Source organism: Schistocerca nitens, chromosome 1 (assembly GCF_023898315.1).
Source record: "Schistocerca nitens isolate TAMUIC-IGC-003100 chromosome 1, iqSchNite1.1, whole genome shotgun sequence".
NCBI classification, from domain to species: Eukaryota; Metazoa; Arthropoda; class Insecta; order Orthoptera; family Acrididae; genus Schistocerca; species Schistocerca nitens.
The window spans coordinates 826,833,345-826,851,287 of NC_064614.1; the positions used below are offsets into that span (position 1 = coordinate 826,833,345).

The 17,943-nt window shown below is 40.6% G+C and overlaps 1 protein-coding gene across 4 annotated transcripts in view; it reads right to left on the bottom strand.

Moving 5' to 3' along the window:
• The window catches only part of LOC126262789 (syntaxin-1A), a 351,940-nt gene that overhangs the window by 98,612 nt on the left and 235,385 nt on the right, over window positions 1-17,943 (bottom strand). For all 4 annotated transcript variants that reach the window (XM_049959613.1, XM_049959640.1, XM_049959630.1 and 1 more), the window contains 3 exons: window positions 5,823-5,897; window positions 5,550-5,732; window positions 2,419-2,492 (listed from right to left, as the gene is read on the bottom strand). In XM_049959613.1, the coding sequence (XP_049815570.1) occupies window positions 2,419-2,492; window positions 5,550-5,732; window positions 5,823-5,897 (332 nt within the window). The remainder of the gene's footprint in view (window positions 1-2,418; window positions 2,493-5,549; window positions 5,733-5,822; window positions 5,898-17,943) is intronic.

Sequence of the window (17,943 nt, forward strand, 5' to 3'; positions counted from 1 at the left end):
ACCGTAGCGGTCGAGCGGTTCCAGACTGAAGCGCCTAGAACCGCTTGGCGACACCGGCCGGCGATGAGATGTGAAATTCCTACAATATTTTCCATACCATGGAATGGTCAAAGCTTTCATAAGCTTGTCAAAAATCAATGAATATGAGGTGTAATTCCCAATAAAACTCTAAAAAGTTTTCTATCAGCTGCCTCAAGGCAAACTGGGGTCATGAGTCTACCATCCAGGGACAAAACCACACTGATTGTGGCCTACAATTCCTTCAGTCAATGATTTCACGTTGTTTACCAGCAGATCTGCAAAGACTTTATAAGCAGTTTCAAGTAATGAAACACCTCGGTAGTTGGGTATTTGTGGTGGTGGTGGTTAGTGTTTAACGTCCCGTCGACAACGAGGTCATTAGAGACGGAGCGCAAGCTCGGGTTAGGGAAGGATTGGGAAGGAAATCGGCCGTGCCCTTTCAAAGGAACCATCCCGGCATTTGCCTGAAACGATTTAGGGAAATCACGGAAAACCTAAATCAGGATGGCTGGAGACGGGATTGAACCGTCGTCCTCCCGAATGCGAGTCCAGTGTGCTAACCACTGCGCCACCTCGCTCGGTGGGTATTTGTGTAGCACTACCCTTGTTTAAGAGGGGGGGACACGTAACTGCTCCCTTCCATTCTTCAGGAGTTATTTCTTAACAGCTTCGAAGCATCCATCAATGTGTCACATCCCTAGCTGATCATCTCAGCTGTGACACCCCTACCTCCTGGAGCCTTACTGTACTTGAGGGCCTTTAGCGCATCATTGATTTCTATCTCTCATGGTTCAGGGACTTTCACTCTATCAAACTAGGCCTTCATCTGTGTTGTCATCACTGTTGGCAAGCGACAATTTTTAGTTCTCTAACTATTTTTTTAAAATATGTTTGTCTGCTCTAGTGGTGATATCACTACCCCAGTTTCATCCATTAAAACCAGTGTATGTTGTTGGTAGGCACTTCTGGCAAAATCCTGAAGCCCAGAAAAAGGATTGACTGCTATCAACAGACTTTTGTTGTTCCCGTTTCTTCTTCCATATGAGCTGACCCGTGTTATGCCTCCCCTCATAAAAAGCTATCCTTGCATCTTCTTGAAGTTGTTCTAGCCATTTTAGTCTCTTAGGTGACCTGGCCTCTACAAATTCCAAACATTCTTCTTCAAACAAAGTTTTACTTCTGTGTCTTCAATGTGAAACAAGTTCTTCAATCGCATTTGCTAACACTGCATTTCTTAACACCAACAATGCATCAGCCACGTTGTATCCTCCAATGCTGTCGGATGTTTTGCAATTTTACCTCTTTAGCATTGTCTCACTTCTAAATCTTTCAATTTATCCTTTTCAAAGTGGACCATCCTTTCAACATTACTTTGCCATTTGGTGGACAGTTTCAGACATAGTTTGACTACCACCAAAAAATGATCGCACTTCGTATCTGCCCCACGGAAGGTTCCTACATGTTCAACAGATTCATCATGTCCTTGGTTAACTATCACATGGTTGATCTGGTTTATTGTACTTCCCTCTAGGGATATCCAGGTAACCTTACCTTACTATGGTCAAGAAGGCCTAAGTTGATCCCCGATAGCTCAAAGTGCTATTGCCAGCTTTCAACTGTGAACCACTAATGGCAGCAGGTGAAAACAGTAGCTGTCTACAGAGCTGTGACAACACTGAGGCACTGCCATAGACACATTTACAAAATCGCATGAAGTTACTGGTTGTGGTAGGCACGCAAAGCTGCCATTCTCAGCTCCCTTCGATTTGTCTGAGATCACCTTACACTGACTGAACTATACTTTATGGGGGAAGTCTGAATTTCTAATCATTATTCTCCTTGTTTCGGCAAAGCTAATCAGCCTGATCTCATTCTCACTACTTGTTTTGTGGCTGCGATCAGGGCCAATTATTGTATGATACTTGTCTTCTCTTCCCACTTGAAACAACTTCTTGTACTTGAAAAACAAAAACTAATGCAATTGACATAGCCTTTCTTAAAAATTAGGTAGTGACTATCTGGGACCAAGTCTGGATTTAATTAATTTGTCAGTTGGGCGAATGACAGCAGAATAAAAAATTAACTAGACAAGAAGTTAGAACTAACTCCAGGAAAAATAATAGCAGGGGAAAACAGGAAAGGAACTAGTGTTACCAAACAAAATGTTGGTAATTTGACAATCAATTGAATTTCTTGAAGAAATAAAAGTTGTCTGAATTATGTATCAGAACAAAATACATTTTATCAAATTATTAGATCAAAGTAACAATGTAGCTGTACTATTCTTTATGTACGTACCAACGTCATGTTATGTAAATGATTAATATATTTCAAAACCAAGAAACCTTCGAAGTTGAATAAATTTGATATCTGTGAAATGACAGTTCAGACACCTACCCCTTGTGTGAACACAGCTGGGTTTCCTTGCTCTAACATATCTTCCAGCTCCTCATTTGTTGTTGATCTGCCAGCTACACAAAAATAACTGGAATCAATACAGACACATGCACAAAACACAGTGTTACAAATACAAAAAAATCCAATGAAAAGTTAGCTGGACACATCCACTAAGCTTTTTATTGTGTCGTAGCTGCTAGCAGAAATCTACTTCCTTCTCACAAGCAAAGCATCCCAGAACAAACGATTAAATTGGGATGTAAATAAATTGAAAATATGGAGATGTGCCTGTTCTGCCACCCATACATGCAAATTTCTGCATTTTCAGACAGTCAATGTTGGAAGATTAATGAATCTAAGAACTACAGCAGCCCAAATCACTGAACACACCATCGTAACCAGTAGGTTCATAAAATCATAAATGACACATCATTTGGAAAAAATGTTTAACATTTGCTTGAAACAATGTCTCCTATCACATAAATACTTACAGAAGTCATATTTCCTAAAACAGAAGTAGCCGTCTCCCCACACACTCTTCCCCCCTATAACAGATTTGCTGTCAGCTATATTCTCTTTCCTTGTTCATCATCAAATGGCAAATAGAGTGTCAATGTAGTAACAAAAAACACAATAGAACTGAACAGTGCGAACATACTTGACGAGAGCAACACATTGACACGTTACATTGCTTTCAATGTTTCCACACTTTGGTAGCCCATCATCAGATGTCACAGTGCTCATATTACCTCACTTTTTGTCACAAACCGTTCTGTTCTACAGAGTTATAATCACTTTATTAAACCTCCACATTTGCTATTTGATGACTAACACAGGAAAATGGTATGACGACACAGCAAATTCTGTTGTGAGAAATACAACTATGATCTACTGACATTTATTTTTTCAAGCAAAAATTTGTTAATGACCAAATAACATAGCTTTTATGTCTCTAGTGAGTCTGCTGGTTATAATTGTTGTTTACATGGTATTGTTTCTCCATTGAATCAGGCTGCTATATGCTTGAGATTTGTTAACCTTCAAACACCAATTGCCCACAAATGATGAATTCTGCAGATAAAAAAATTTATATGTAATAGAACGGACACATCTCCATATTTTAAAATCATTTTTATTCATGTTTAGTTGTCTGAGTTAGGTACTTCCCTCGTCTGTAGATATATGAGGAGACTCTTCCCATTTCTTTGTGTTATGTCCCATTTCTTTGTTTTATGTATCTTACATGAGAGCTACACTTACGTGACAAAATTTTGATTGCTCCTGACTGTGTATTGTTCACTGTATTAGAAATCTCTCACACAGGAATTGTCTGCAGTCATCTTCCAGGTTATTAATCACTGTTACAAGCACCTCACCTGATCAAAATCGTATGACTAAAGGCTTTTTCTTTTTTTTATGAAAAATCGTATTTTATACTTTTTTATTTAACACATTCTGCAGAGATCAATGAATAACTAAAACCATATTTTACTGAAGACCCAAGTTATTTGAGTTGACTATTTCAATTTTAGTATCAAAAGATTCATTACGGTATTTAGACTTGCCAAATAAGAGCCGTACCTTTTGGCTGCTAAGTGATGTTAGCAATGAAGTGCAGAACTCATTCCATTATGTAAATACTCTCACATCTCTAAGAAAATATAAATCAATGGCAAATATTACATGTCTGAGATGAATGTATAGTTATTCTTAATGCTAGAAGGATACAATAATGATAGCGTTCTCCGGAAGAATGGGAAGTGCAATTTAGAACAAGACTGTAGAGGAAATAATTGTCTTAGATGGCTGTGGTAAAGACCAAGTGATGTTTAATTTTCTCCACAATAATGGTGTTAGGAAGTTTGAAAATGTTAGTCTTAGCCTGGGAAGTTACTGTAGAAACTTTTACTGGACCATGACACACATAGTGTAGAACTCCTTGGCTTAGTGTGTAAATGTAATTTTACAAGTCCAGAGGTCTGGGATTCATTCCTAAGTTGGTTCTTACATTTTTTCTAGCACTTATTTACAATTTGTTAATGTGAAGCAAGTCAAGTTGCCCCATAGTTTGAATCCACATTAAACTGCAGACCCCTTATCCTCCCACGATGGCTCAGTGAGTCAGTTCACAAGTCTGAGGAAAACAAGTGATTTCCACCTCAATTAGGCCATATCCAGTGTAGCACCGTGGCATACAAATATATGGTTGACAAAGGCTTGGCAACTGTTATGTACGAAGGGATTTCCCATATTTGAAAGTAGTAAAAATATTATATATATATAATTTATCCCTTATGGACCTCATGACAGATGCAAGAATACCGTATTTAACATTTTATGTTATTTCATCTTATCTGTGTAACTCACTTTCTGCAATTACATCAATGTGAGAACTATACACTGCCAATCAATATACTGAGGTATGGTATTGTCTTGCAATATGTGGATATGTCTAATAATCCGCATGTCATGATCATGGTACGGCATGGTATGGTATGTTTGAATTTGTCTCAAACTGTAGGCTAACTGAACTGAGAAAGTAATTCAAACAATACAGTCTATGTATTACTATAATACACACTGAAAACTTGCAACAAGAATGAACACTGCTTTGTTTAAATGAATCAATACTTACTGCAGCCCTGAACTAACAGCAATTATGTGTGAACCACAGGGGTCAACAGTAAACAAGTGGCACTAAACAGCAGTTGTTTATTGTACAAATACGAGCTACATCAAAGCAATAACATCCAGTTCACCTTTTCAGTGAGTTAGATGGCTGTGTGTTTATCTAGCAAGATGAAAAAGGAATTTTCTGTATCTTAGTAGGTGTGATTTAAAGTGGCACCCCATGCATTTAGCAACTCAGGTACTCAGTCAAAAACTGTGTTGTTCCTTTCAAATTGTATCTCATCTTTAAAATCATTGTAATTGAAATGTAAATTTCAGTAAATGCTACAGCACAGTCTCTGCAGCATGCACTGCACAATAAATATAGATTGAACTATTATTCTCCACTATCTTACTAACAATGTCAGTATCACTTCACAAATATTTCAGAGTATTCTAAAAACTTGGTAATATCAAAACTTGAGTCTATTGACAAAATGAAAATATGAGCATTTACTTACTTATTTCTAGCTGCCTCTGTATCCTACCCTTGCATCGTTCTCTATAGTCTGTCTGCGTTCTATTGTACTCTGTCATTACTTCGACAAATTTTCTTGACAGTGTCGAATGCTGAGTCTTTCGTATCCTCAAGTCAGCAGACGACTTATTTGTATGTTCTTCTTGTTCTATGTTTTGCTCTATGACTGAAACACAATAAACGAAATTAACAATTAACAATTACCAACAGTTTCATTGCAATGATTTAGTGAAACTGATACAAACATGGAACAAACCTTTTAATTTGGCACGGACTTTGTTGGCAGTTTTTTTAATATCAGCCATTAAATCCTCCAGCTCCTGTTTGACCTCTGCAACAACAGAAAATTTACTTTCAATTAAATGTTTATGGACTCCTAACATTTACAGGTAATTTATGGGGCTTCACGAAATTCTTAGCACATGTTTTGAGCAGAATTCTGTATCTTCCATTTCACTTCTGACTGAAGTTATCCATAGGTAGTACACACTGGAATAATCAAAATACTGTTCCTGTTAAGATAATTCAAGTGAATTTACAGTGACATGGAGATGCAATCTGTTTTGCTTATGTCAGTGAATGAGTTGTGTTCACGAAATTTTTTTTTTCCTTACATTCCTCAATACTGACTATAAAAATCAAATAATGATTAGAAATGTACTGTTTCTCTTATATTGCATCATTTACTTAGTTCGATGCAAACACAACCCTCTTCAGAACAATTTATCCTTTGTATGTGTGTGGGGACAGTTAATTGAACATTAACGTGTTCAGGAACTAGTATAAAAAACCATACATACAATTAATGGGAAAAACACACACACACACACACACACACACACACACACACACACACACACACACACACACACACCTTTCACCCTTCAATATTGCACCAAAGAAGCTATTAAATTCTCAAATTAATTTATCACCTGTTACTTACCAACCACTCATCCTATAAATCATCATTCATGACCATATCATGCTCCTGCCATGTCCCATGTCATACTGATAGTCCGACCCCCCCTCCCCAAGCACAGTTATGCTGTGACACCATAAAAGGTGCTGAAGGCAAGGACTACATCTTGCTTCCACATAATGTCAAACAAATAGCGAGCAAACAAAGGTTCATTCACCCGACTATGGATTTAAGTGGCACACAGCTTCCTGGTGACAGCTGTCTGCCATTAGCAGTTGTCACAGTTACCAGCTTCAAATAGTTATCCAGCAGTCATTGGACAGTAATCACACCACTGCAGTTATCACACAGTGTTGCAGTATGTGCCAATTATCAAAGTGTAAGTCATTAAAAGAGAAAAGATTTAGTTACTGTCACTGACAGCAGAATCAGACTGGAACTTCTATTAGACTCATTGGTCATTGTTAGGTGAATTAGGTTCAGATAAATGTCGAGAACTCAACATTAGTGTCACATTTTCCATCATCACAACCACCACACTACAGCTAAGTATTTATTTATGCTTTTAACGAGTGAGTGTGCTGCCCAAGTTATTTTTGATGTAGTCCAATTTTGCCCAGTGACAAGACAGCTGCAGTGTGCAAGCACAACACAAAGAAAAAACTTTTTTGCGATAGGGGCGCCTTATCTGCTACCTTTATGTTGAGCGTTAAAATTATTTTGTGAATACAATAGCTTCAAAACACTTGTAGAGATCCTTCACCTGTGTGCTTTTAATGTAAAACAAACTAAAATAAAAATTATAACAATTATTTTCCTTGGTTGTTAATCATACACCCATAAAATTTCTATAATGTGCACACTATTGTTGACAGGCTTAATATCAGCAAATGTATATTATGATTATACTTTGTCAGTTTTTTCTTCTGCTTGTAAAGAGGAAGTAATATTTAAGTTCAACAGCTCACCAACATAAGAGTCCTCAGAAGAAAGGAAGGAAGATTAGGCTTTTACATCACGTCAAGAATGAGGTCATTAGACTCTGCGCTCAAAATTGGATAGGGCAATACCAGGAGACAAAATCGGCTATGTCCTCTTCAAAGGAACCATTCTGGAGTTGACGTGAACTGATTTAGTGACAGCAGAAAACCCTTTATCTGGATGCATGAATGGGATTTGAACCCTGCTGCCCCTGAGTGTCAGTCCAGTTCGATGATCTTGGTCACTAGATACAGGGAAGTAAATACTCAGCTGATTCACCTCTTGTACCCTAGAACAGTACGCTTCCTGGCAAAATAATTGGTATGACCATGAGCACTGGGATATTATCTGCAACATCATGGGGGGGGGGGGGGGGGACCACAACTGCTTGTGAAAGGAAGACAGCATCAGAGTGGAAAAGAGGGAGGGAGGGAGGGAGGGAGGGAGGGAGGGAGGGAGGGAGGGAGGGAGGGAGGGAGGGAGGGGAGAAGGAAAAAGAGGGACAGTTGGGAAAATTTGCTAATTAGTAATGTCAGTGATAAGTAAAATTTATGCAACATTGGTAGAAAGAAGTGGGAGATGACTTTTTCAACCACAGCAACACTGGCGGACAAGACACACACACACTTAGAAGAGAGGCTGTTAAGGAGTTCTCAGAAGTGGGGTCAGCAATCATACTTCACTACAACAGCTCATGGAATTTATTACAATATGCCATTACACTGATTAACTGAAGACCAGAGCAGGCGGTGTGTTTTGAAATGACATTTCTTTTATAGTCTCAGAAGAATGTTGACGACACTGATACCTATGATCTAACAAAACCACAGCCTTGGTCTCAATTTAATTTGCATAAGCACTGAACTAGTACTAGCTTTAAAGTCATCATTACATCTTGAAAAAGCAGGGACAAAGAGGAGACCCAGTCAAACTGCTGCAACGAAGACCAGTTATTTTCAGATAAATTGAAGTTTAACGGACTGAAAATTCCACAGTTTATCAAGTGACGACTTTTTTCTATGATAGCCTCATATTGTACAGTGATCCCAACATTACCATGTTGACACACGACATTATGTGGTAATTTTCTTCACTTTTGTTCCTTGTGCTCCATTCTGTTTTAGTTGGCTGGACCAGAGGAATAGAGAGTATTTTGATGCCTTGTAGATTACATTTTTAGCTAATTATTTTTTCTTAAACAATAGCTTGCAAATAAGATGTCTTAATATCATAGCTTAAAGTAGGTCCTGACGAATTGTCATTCCCCAGGTAAAAATTTTAGCCATTTCACTCTACGGCATTTTGAACTTCACTTAATTGCCTTCAAATTACTTTAACTTTGTACCACACAATGTTGAAAGGTGGAAGAAATATTTAGGAAGTCTATATAAGGGAAACAAACTTAAGAACAATATTATAAAAAGAGAATATAAAGTAGGTGAAGATGAGAAGGGAGATATGATACTGTGAGAAGAATATGACAGAGCACTAAATGACCTTAGTGGAAACATACATGGGACAGTCATGAGAAAATAATTATTCCATCCATTGTGCAAGATTGTAAGACAGGTTAAATACACTTAGACTTCAATTGAAATATGAACTAATAGAGATTTCAAAGATGGCAAGTATTACTACTATGAAACCATCAGTTTAGTAAGTCATTGTTGCAAAATATTGACAAATTATTTACAGAAGAATGGAAAAACTGGTAAAAGCTGAAGCTTTGTTCTGGAGAAATTTATGAACATGGATGGCAATACTGACCATACAATTTATCATAGAAAATAGAGTGAAAACAGGCACACCTGCATTTATAACATTTGTAGATTTAGAGAAATCTTTTGACAATGTTCTCTCTGCATTCTTTGAAATTGAAGGTATCAGGCACAAAATACACGAATTGTAAACTTATTTACAACTTTTACAGAAACCGAACAGCAGTTATGAGAGTTAAAGGGTATGCAAGGTGAGCAGTGGTTGAGAAGGAAGTGAGACAGGGTGTAGCTCATGTAGAATGTCATTCAATCTGTACACCAAGCAAGCAGTAAAGGAAATCAGGAGAAAATTGAAAGGGGAATTAAAGTCCATGGAGAAGAAATAAAAACTCCTAGGTTTGCAATTGACATAATGAATCTCTCAGAGTTGGCAAAGGACTTGGACGAGCAGTTGAACAGAAGGGGTACAGTCTTGAAAGGGTTTATAAGATGACTATAAACAAAAGTAAAAGAAGGGTAATGGAATGTAGTCTAATCGAAACAAATAATGCTGACTGAAGTAGATTAGCAAATGAGACACTAAAACTAGAACACAAATTGCGTTATATGAGCAGCAAAATAGTTGACTATCATAAAAGTAGAAATGATACAAAATGTACACTGGCACTAGCAAGAAAAAATGTTTGAAGAGGAAGTATTTGGTAAGATCTAACAAAAGCTGAAGTGTTAGGAAGTGTTTCCTGAAAGTATGTGTCTGGAATGTAGTTTCTTACATAAGTGAATCATGGATAACAGGTTCAGCATTCTTCTGTAGTGCCACATTTCATTTCAAAAGCTTCTGTTCTCTACTTTTCTGAAGGTCAGATGGATAGATGGAATAACTAGTGATGAGGTACCAAATCAAACTGGGGAGGAAAGGAATTAATTGCACAATTTGACTCAAATAGAGCATCGGTTGATAGAACACACCTTGAGGCATCAAGGTAATGGTAATGGCGGTAAGAGGTGAGGGGAGTGAAAATTGTAGAGGTAGAGGGAGATCAAAGGATCCATGCAGTAAACAAGTTCAAGTGAACATAGGCTGCAGTACCTAAGCAAAGACGAAAGGGTTTGCACAGGATGGTCTAGTGTGGGCAGCTGCATCAAAGCTATCTTTGTACTGTAAGCCGTAACATGATGAATAACCCAGTGTTTCTCTTAACATAATGGGGATGCACGATTCTGTTGATAAATATATCATAAAATGCACTTTTACATGCAGAATTATGTTTCAGAAATATTACATTTAGAAGAACTGGATGCGGAATATTCTTTATATTTTCGGAGTGTTTTGTGATGAGAGTTAGTGTGGGTACCTGTCACATCACGTAACTGGAGTTAAAATGTTATCTATGCAGTCTATCAGAACAGCATTGCACACTATGAGCAGAACTGAAAACAACACGTCCATCTGCACAATAATGTAAATCACAAATGGTGGTGAAGGTAGAGATAGGAAATTTCTGGAATTAAAACATGTGAAATCGCGGAAATAAGAATTTGGCATGCATACAATCCTTTCTACAAACTAGTGCTGAGAAGAAGCTATTATTTTAACATTTCTGGATAACGCGATCACATTTTACAAACAGGTCAATCTGTCTGGAGAATGATAGGTGCATCAGGCATGGCTAGTTTCACCATCCTTGTGTGGAAGTAGCATTTTTGCAAATATGCTGATATTCTGCTGGCATCTTCCACACCATGGATCAATGAGAACATTCAGCGAATTTGAAATTTCTGATTATAATATTCTACTCTTGCTCCATACATTAATTCCGAAATGCATATTAATGCGAGTGTCTAGCTGAACAATTTAGTGGTTAGCGTGCAACTGACGAGTGGAGGAGTCAGATTCCTGTCCCTGCCGAAACAGAACATCTATTTTGTGGACAAAGAGCTTGTAGAGTGATGTGCTGGTCACATGCTGCTAAATAGTGATGTAACCATTGCCAGCCAACCGACCAATCTCATTGTACTTCACAAGGACTGACTACATAGTTGTCGTGAATACACAGAGGTGTGCAAAACTGTAAAATAAAACCAAGTTTACGTGATGGACGATACATTACCTACACCGTATCTGCACAGCATACAGCTATGTTAACTGCCCAAAGGATTCTTCAAGGACTGTGCAAACTGAGTGGCCAAGAGGGGAGCCAACATAGGTGTAATAATTTAACTGAGGTCAAATCCACAGTTTGTAGTGTAATAACTCGAGACAGACACACACACACACACACACACACACACACACACACACACACACACACACACACACACGCGTTGCTACACTGATGTTTTCTAGTGTTGTGGCTACGTAGATGTGTTCAAAGTTTGTATCATTGTGTGATTTGCCATGGCAATAGGGTCACTATTCTCGTTTTGTACATCTGGATTGATAAATACATGGTCAATTTTATAGACAGCAGTGTTACATTACTTAGTATTATTCAGCCACGTGCAATTGCAGTGCTCTACCATTATACTTATTCCATCATATTATTGCAGACATTGTATTAGATGTACCTCTTGCACACAAAACGTGAGCGTAACGGCAAGTTACAGTGTGTGTGTGTGTGTGTGTGTGTGTGTGTGTGTGTATAAAGGGAGGGGGGGGGGTCTCCACCGCCTCACTAGCCGATTGACGCCTGCTAACAAAAACGGCTCCGGCTCCAGCGAAGTGAACAGGGAGGGAGGGAGACGCAGCGATCCAGAAGCGTGAGGCGTCGCGCTGCGGCGCGAGCCGTGGATGACCCTTGACGGGCGGTCGTGGGCGATGAGTAAGCGGAACCTCGTGGACCGCGCTGCGCGGCGCAGCCCGAGAACGGGGTCGCCCCGCCTGAGTGGGCGTTATCAGTACATGACGTCACTACGGTGTGCCCACGCAGCAGCGCGGACCGCCGGTTGCCATGGCAGCGACCGCCGGAGATTTCGATCGCTGGACTTCGCTCTTATCTAACTGAGGCTTCCGGGGGAATGCGGACGACGGGGTTGGGGGTGCAGTCGGGCGAAGGGTGGTGGGGACTGGAACGGTGGAGGGAGGTCGGGTATTTCGTCAACAGTTCCGCGCAAGAAGAATCGAAGCTCTTATTTGGTCGTCCTTACAATGAAGACCATCTACTGCACACGTCCCGCACATTTTGTTTCGTGAAACAAGTTTGAATAAATGATGAAATCTGTGGTGCTGCCGTCTTGTCGCAAGGTTTCGATGCGATTCATACCCATGACCTTAAAGCGAAGTGTCGGAATGCTGTGTTCCATCAATCTGTATAGTCGCTCGACTACCGTCCACTTCTGCAGGCGGGCCAACGAAACGTTGCGACAGGACAACGCCACCAGAGATGTCAAGTCTGAATAACCTTATAAAATGCGCAAAAAAATACGTGCAGAGACCGATAATTCTTCGCTTACGCTGTTGGCGAAAAACTACTGTTAACAGTAATAATCGTCCGAAGCGACCGAACGTGGAATGACCCCATAAAACCAACTGTTTGAGAAGCAGATGTCAGACAGTCTTCGGAACAATATTAAGGAAACTTAATTCATCCACAACGTAAGTGTGCTTGTGAAATATTTCTGAGATCATTTCTGAACTACTGCTCATCCGTAAGTGGTTCTTACCAGGCTGGAATAATAGAAGAGATAGGGAATATCCAGAAGATACAAGGAAGCAAGAAAGACGGAAAATAAGGTTAGGGTTTAACGTCCCTTCGACATTAAGGTCTTCAGAAAGGGAGCACAAGCTCGGAATAAGGAAGGATACGGAAAGAAATCATTCGTGCCCTTAGAAAGTAATCATCCCGTTATTTGCCTCGAGTGATTTACAGAAATCAGGATGGCCGGGCGCGGATTTGAACCGTCGTCGTCCTAAATTTAAGTACAGTGTGCTAACCACTGCGCCACCTCGCTGCACGGGGCAGACACCCGGCAATCTTACTTCTTTCTCGAGAGCCAGATGATGTGTGTTATGTAGGTGAGCCATTACACCGAAAAGCGCACGTTTTGTCATGTGATCGTTTAGCAAGCGCGAAAGCGTTGCGTAGATGCTCAACAAACTACAGTGGAAGACGGTACAGCACAGGTACTGTGTATCACGGAGACGTCTACTATTAATACGTTCAAGCCGGCGCACAGAACTGTGTTTCTCGCTGTGCGGTGGTGTGAGTGTTCACTCTTCCCTTCCTCTGACGGTGCTACTTTCCCTGTTGCTCGCCAAGGGGCAGCGGTCGGATTCAAACGCCCAAGGGTACTATTTTAATCTATTAATCTTTACTCTGAAGATGGCGTAAGTCCATTTTTTTAAAGAAATGACTTAATTTTATACACTAGCTTAGTAACAAATTACGTGATCTCATTTGTTCAGAGAGCTCTCTCGTTGAATGGTAACACACAATTGTATTCGCAGTTGTTCTTTGCACCTGGCTTATAGGTGACACATCATACGTTACTGTTTTGCTGGTAGCATAGTTTGTGAAGTCGAGCGTGAGCCACCGGTTGTACAAGCCGGTATGAATGTGTTTAATTCCAAGAGCGCATGCCCCAAGGAGAGTCGAGCAACGTATCACTTGGTGCAACATATGTCTTGTGAAATGAGCACGACCAGAAAATCCGAGAAATTAGAGATCATCCGGAAATTTGTCGTTACTCGTTATCCTGAACCCAACAGGGAAAGGTGGAGAGATGATAGTGGTACTAGAAGTACCTTGTGCCACGTACTGAAATGTGGCATACGATGTACAGATGCAGAATCAAGCACTGTTGCAAGCTTTACGATATGACACCTCCCAGCAACTTCCGTTGTGCGTTTCGGATGAGTATCTGTTTTGTGTGATGAGTGCGTTTAGCGTATAACATCGTACGTGTGTCCACTACTCTGAAAAAATACCGAAGATGGTCAAACGGAGTGCATCTCCATCTGATCACCTCCACGATCAGTGCCACGTGACCGATGGGTGAATGTGAAGTATGGACTTCAACTTAACATTGGTGACGGCGAACTCAGCGGCAGTGTGTTTCCTCCATTAGCCCACGAATGTTCGCCGTGGATTTTTCTTCCACCATTCCTGCCAGCAATCTTTGGGTTGAGCGCCGACGTGTTAGCTTCTTCGACTTGGGAAGTGGGCTCTGAATGACGCAAGAAGAGCGCCTGTACTTCGATTACAAAATCTTTGTGATTGACGTTTGAACACGTCCAGTTGCACAGGGCAGACACCCGGCAATCTTACTTCTTTCTCGAGTGCCAGATGATGTGTGTTCTGTAGGTGAGACATTACAGGTAAGTGATTAGAAAAACACAGGTCACACTTGTCCTCAACAAGGGTAACGCAAGTGAGCTACAAAACTGCCGTCCAGTCTCAATGACGTTCATCCCTTGTGTTCTAGAACATTTTACGAGCTCAAACAATCAGGTCTCTCGAATAGAAACCAGCACGGATTCCGAAAACCTTCATAATTTTGAATCCAACAGATTTTCTCAAATGACATCCTAAAACCTATGCATCAAGGAAATCAGATATGTGCAGTGTTCCCTTTACTTCCGGAAAACATCTTACCCATACAGCAGCAACATTTATCAACGAAAGTGTCATTATACGAGGTATGAAACAAAATTTTTGATTGCGTTCAGGATTTCTTGGTATACAAGAAACAACAGACGTGCCCTTGGGAAGGGTCTTAGGTCCCTTGTTGTTTATGTTGTATAGCGTGACACAATAGGTACTTTACAACTCCAATGTCATAGCTCGCCTTGTAATTAACTTATCGAAGATAAGTTTGTCTCGTGCACCAACTCTACGATTTTTCTTATGTAAATTAATGAATCATTTGCCTTTCCAGGTGACAAGAGGTACGTGAGACAAGTTTCTTTGTTATTGTAGGGTGGTAGGAACACCCTAAACGAATCAGAATGGAATCGAGACAGGAAATGGCGCAATGTGTGGCTTGGTAGCTTTAAATAGATGTGAGAGCATTGCAGAAACTGCACCTCTGGACACCCAAGTTCAGGGAAATTTCATAAAATGAGGATGGTAGGAAACCAAGAACCTTTCGGCCATCCATAAGAAAATGGCGCAAGAACTTCACGGAAACGGGGCAAGCCAAGGAGAAGTGACGAAAACAGGGAGAGAATTCAACAAGTTTCCCAGCGTTCATCACACAAGTCTTTTAGTAAGGCATCAAAAGAAATGGATATGCCTCACAGACAGTGCACCGGGTACTTTAAAAGAGACTTTATCTGTTTCTGTATTGATTGCATATGTACTGCACGCCCTTGGATGACGAAGATTTGAAGGCAAAGATAATGACAGCTATTGAGACAGTTGACGTTGACATGTTAGAGTGAGTTTGTGCCGAATTGCAATATGACTAGATAGTGTACGCGCGACAAGGGAAGCACATGTAGAGCCTGATGAAAGAACAAGGAAAAACACTGAGTTGGTCATCAGACAAGCCTTTTTTATCCTCTACGTTAATTACAAATTGAGTTATCTGACACTGAACTTGGAAAGTACCTTTTGGGACACTTTGTATATAAGTGACTGGCAGACAATGTTAATTGCAGCAACCTCAGACTTCGCATATGGTGCAGTTACCTACAACGAAGTGCGTATCTACAACGAAGTGCGTATCTACAACGAAGTGCGTATCTACAACGAAGTGCGTATCTACAACGAAGTGCGTATCTACAACGAAGTGCGTATCTACAACGAAGTGCGTATCTACAACGAAGTGCGTATCTACAACGAAGTGCGTATCTACAACGAAGTGCGTATCTACAACGAAGTGCGTATCTACAACGAAGTGCGTATCTACAACGAAGTGCGTATCTACAACGAAGTGCGTATCTACAACGAAGTGCGTATCTACAACGAAGTGCCGTCCAGAAAACGCTACACAAATATTCAATCTTCACAAGGTTGCAAAAACGTTTAACTGTACAGAAATGAAAAATAACGCAGTTCAGACAACGAATAAGCGTATCATCCTCAACTTGAGTATTCATGATTCACAGTTAGTATTGGTCAATGTACTTGGGTTTGACAATTTGTAGGACTATGAAATTGAATTAATGGAATTGTCACATAGGCTCAATTGTAAGTAAATCATGATGCAAATTTCAGTTCGCTGGCAGGATACCGGGAAAACGATGACTGCTTACAAATCACTTGTGCGTCCCAAATTAGACTACTGTTCACGCCTGAAGGACCCGTACCAGACAGGACCAACATGGGATACTGAACATCTGGACAGATGGGCGGCAAGAATGGTCATGTGTTTGACTCAGGAGGTAGCGTCACGGGAATGTTGAAAAAGATGAACTGGCAGATTCTTGGAGATATAAGCAAATTATCCTGCTAAAGCCTACTTCGAAAATGTAAAGGCCCAGTACTGAGTGAAGAATGAAGCGATATTCTTCATCTCCTACCTGTCGCTCCCGTAGAGACCGATAACAGAGAATCACGATTCGTTACAACACGCGCATAAGGCGTCATTCTTCCTGCGCTCTATACACAATGGAACGAGAGGGAAACGTATAATGTGGTACCGTGCCAAGTACCTTCTGCCACGTAGTTCACAATGGTTTGCAGAGTACGTATATGTAGAAATACTCTCAGGTGGATGAGAATGGAATTTAAACCGTTATTTATAGTCGCCACAGGGGCGATACTTGAGCTGCGATCGAGAGGTGTTACCTGTCTCATGTGCTACGGTAACGTTCTGCACGTCACACAATACATAGGCTGTAGTATGTGTGCGCGCGTAAAATAGCAAAAAGTCGAGATATTTCTATCGCTGATTGAGGACGGTGTAGTGAAAAACATTACGTTATTTACGTCATTTGCAGACTAACAATTACAGCCGTTACAAGTCTTACGTTTTTAGGTTGGTTAGTACCTCTAAGTACATTTGACAAGGGCAAGCCATTAATACTTATTTTCCCCTAGGCAGCAGGTCAGGTGTTGACGTGCGAAAGCCTGGATGCAAAACCGTCTATACTGACGTGTGTAGTCCTTTTAGTGGTATGTATAACGTTTCCGCATAGATCCTACATAAACACCATTTTTAAAACATCGCTTAGTACGACATTGCTTATTGCAGCTTATCGTATAAACCGTCGTATTTTTTTTATTACATTTTCGGGGAAATATATCGGCTATAGCGTCCAATGTTCGTCTTTGTTTATTAGGTATTTGGGGATTACTAACAATAAAGTGACGCTTATTTTGAAACTCTTGCTATCTGTGCATTGTTGGTTTCATATCAGTACGTCTGTTAAACAGTCAATGCAAGCATCGCTTTGAAAATGTTGTATAAAAAAGAGTAAAGTACTGAATATCGAAGAAAAAAAATCACACTTTATAAGAACGGCGGAAGAAGGGACGTTGCAGTAGATTCACTTGTCACTTGAGACAACAAAGTCGCTCATGTAAAGGAGGGCTTGTGACGCGCAGGGCGACCAGCGACACCCAGAGTCCCGAGGCGGAGCCGCGCTAGCTTCTGTCGGAGAAGCTCTAGCGTCTTTGACGCGGGGTGCGCGCGTGTGGGCGTGGGATCGATATTAGGCAAGACGCCGCGCTGCGGGGCGCGGCGCGGCAGTAAAGCTGATCAGCGTAACGGCCGGGCCAGGAGCAGCGATAATCGCATTACGGCCGCCTGGGCACGCATGGCGGCCCTGCCCACGTCACTATCCCCGCTGCGACGGCCTTCGGCAGTACCTT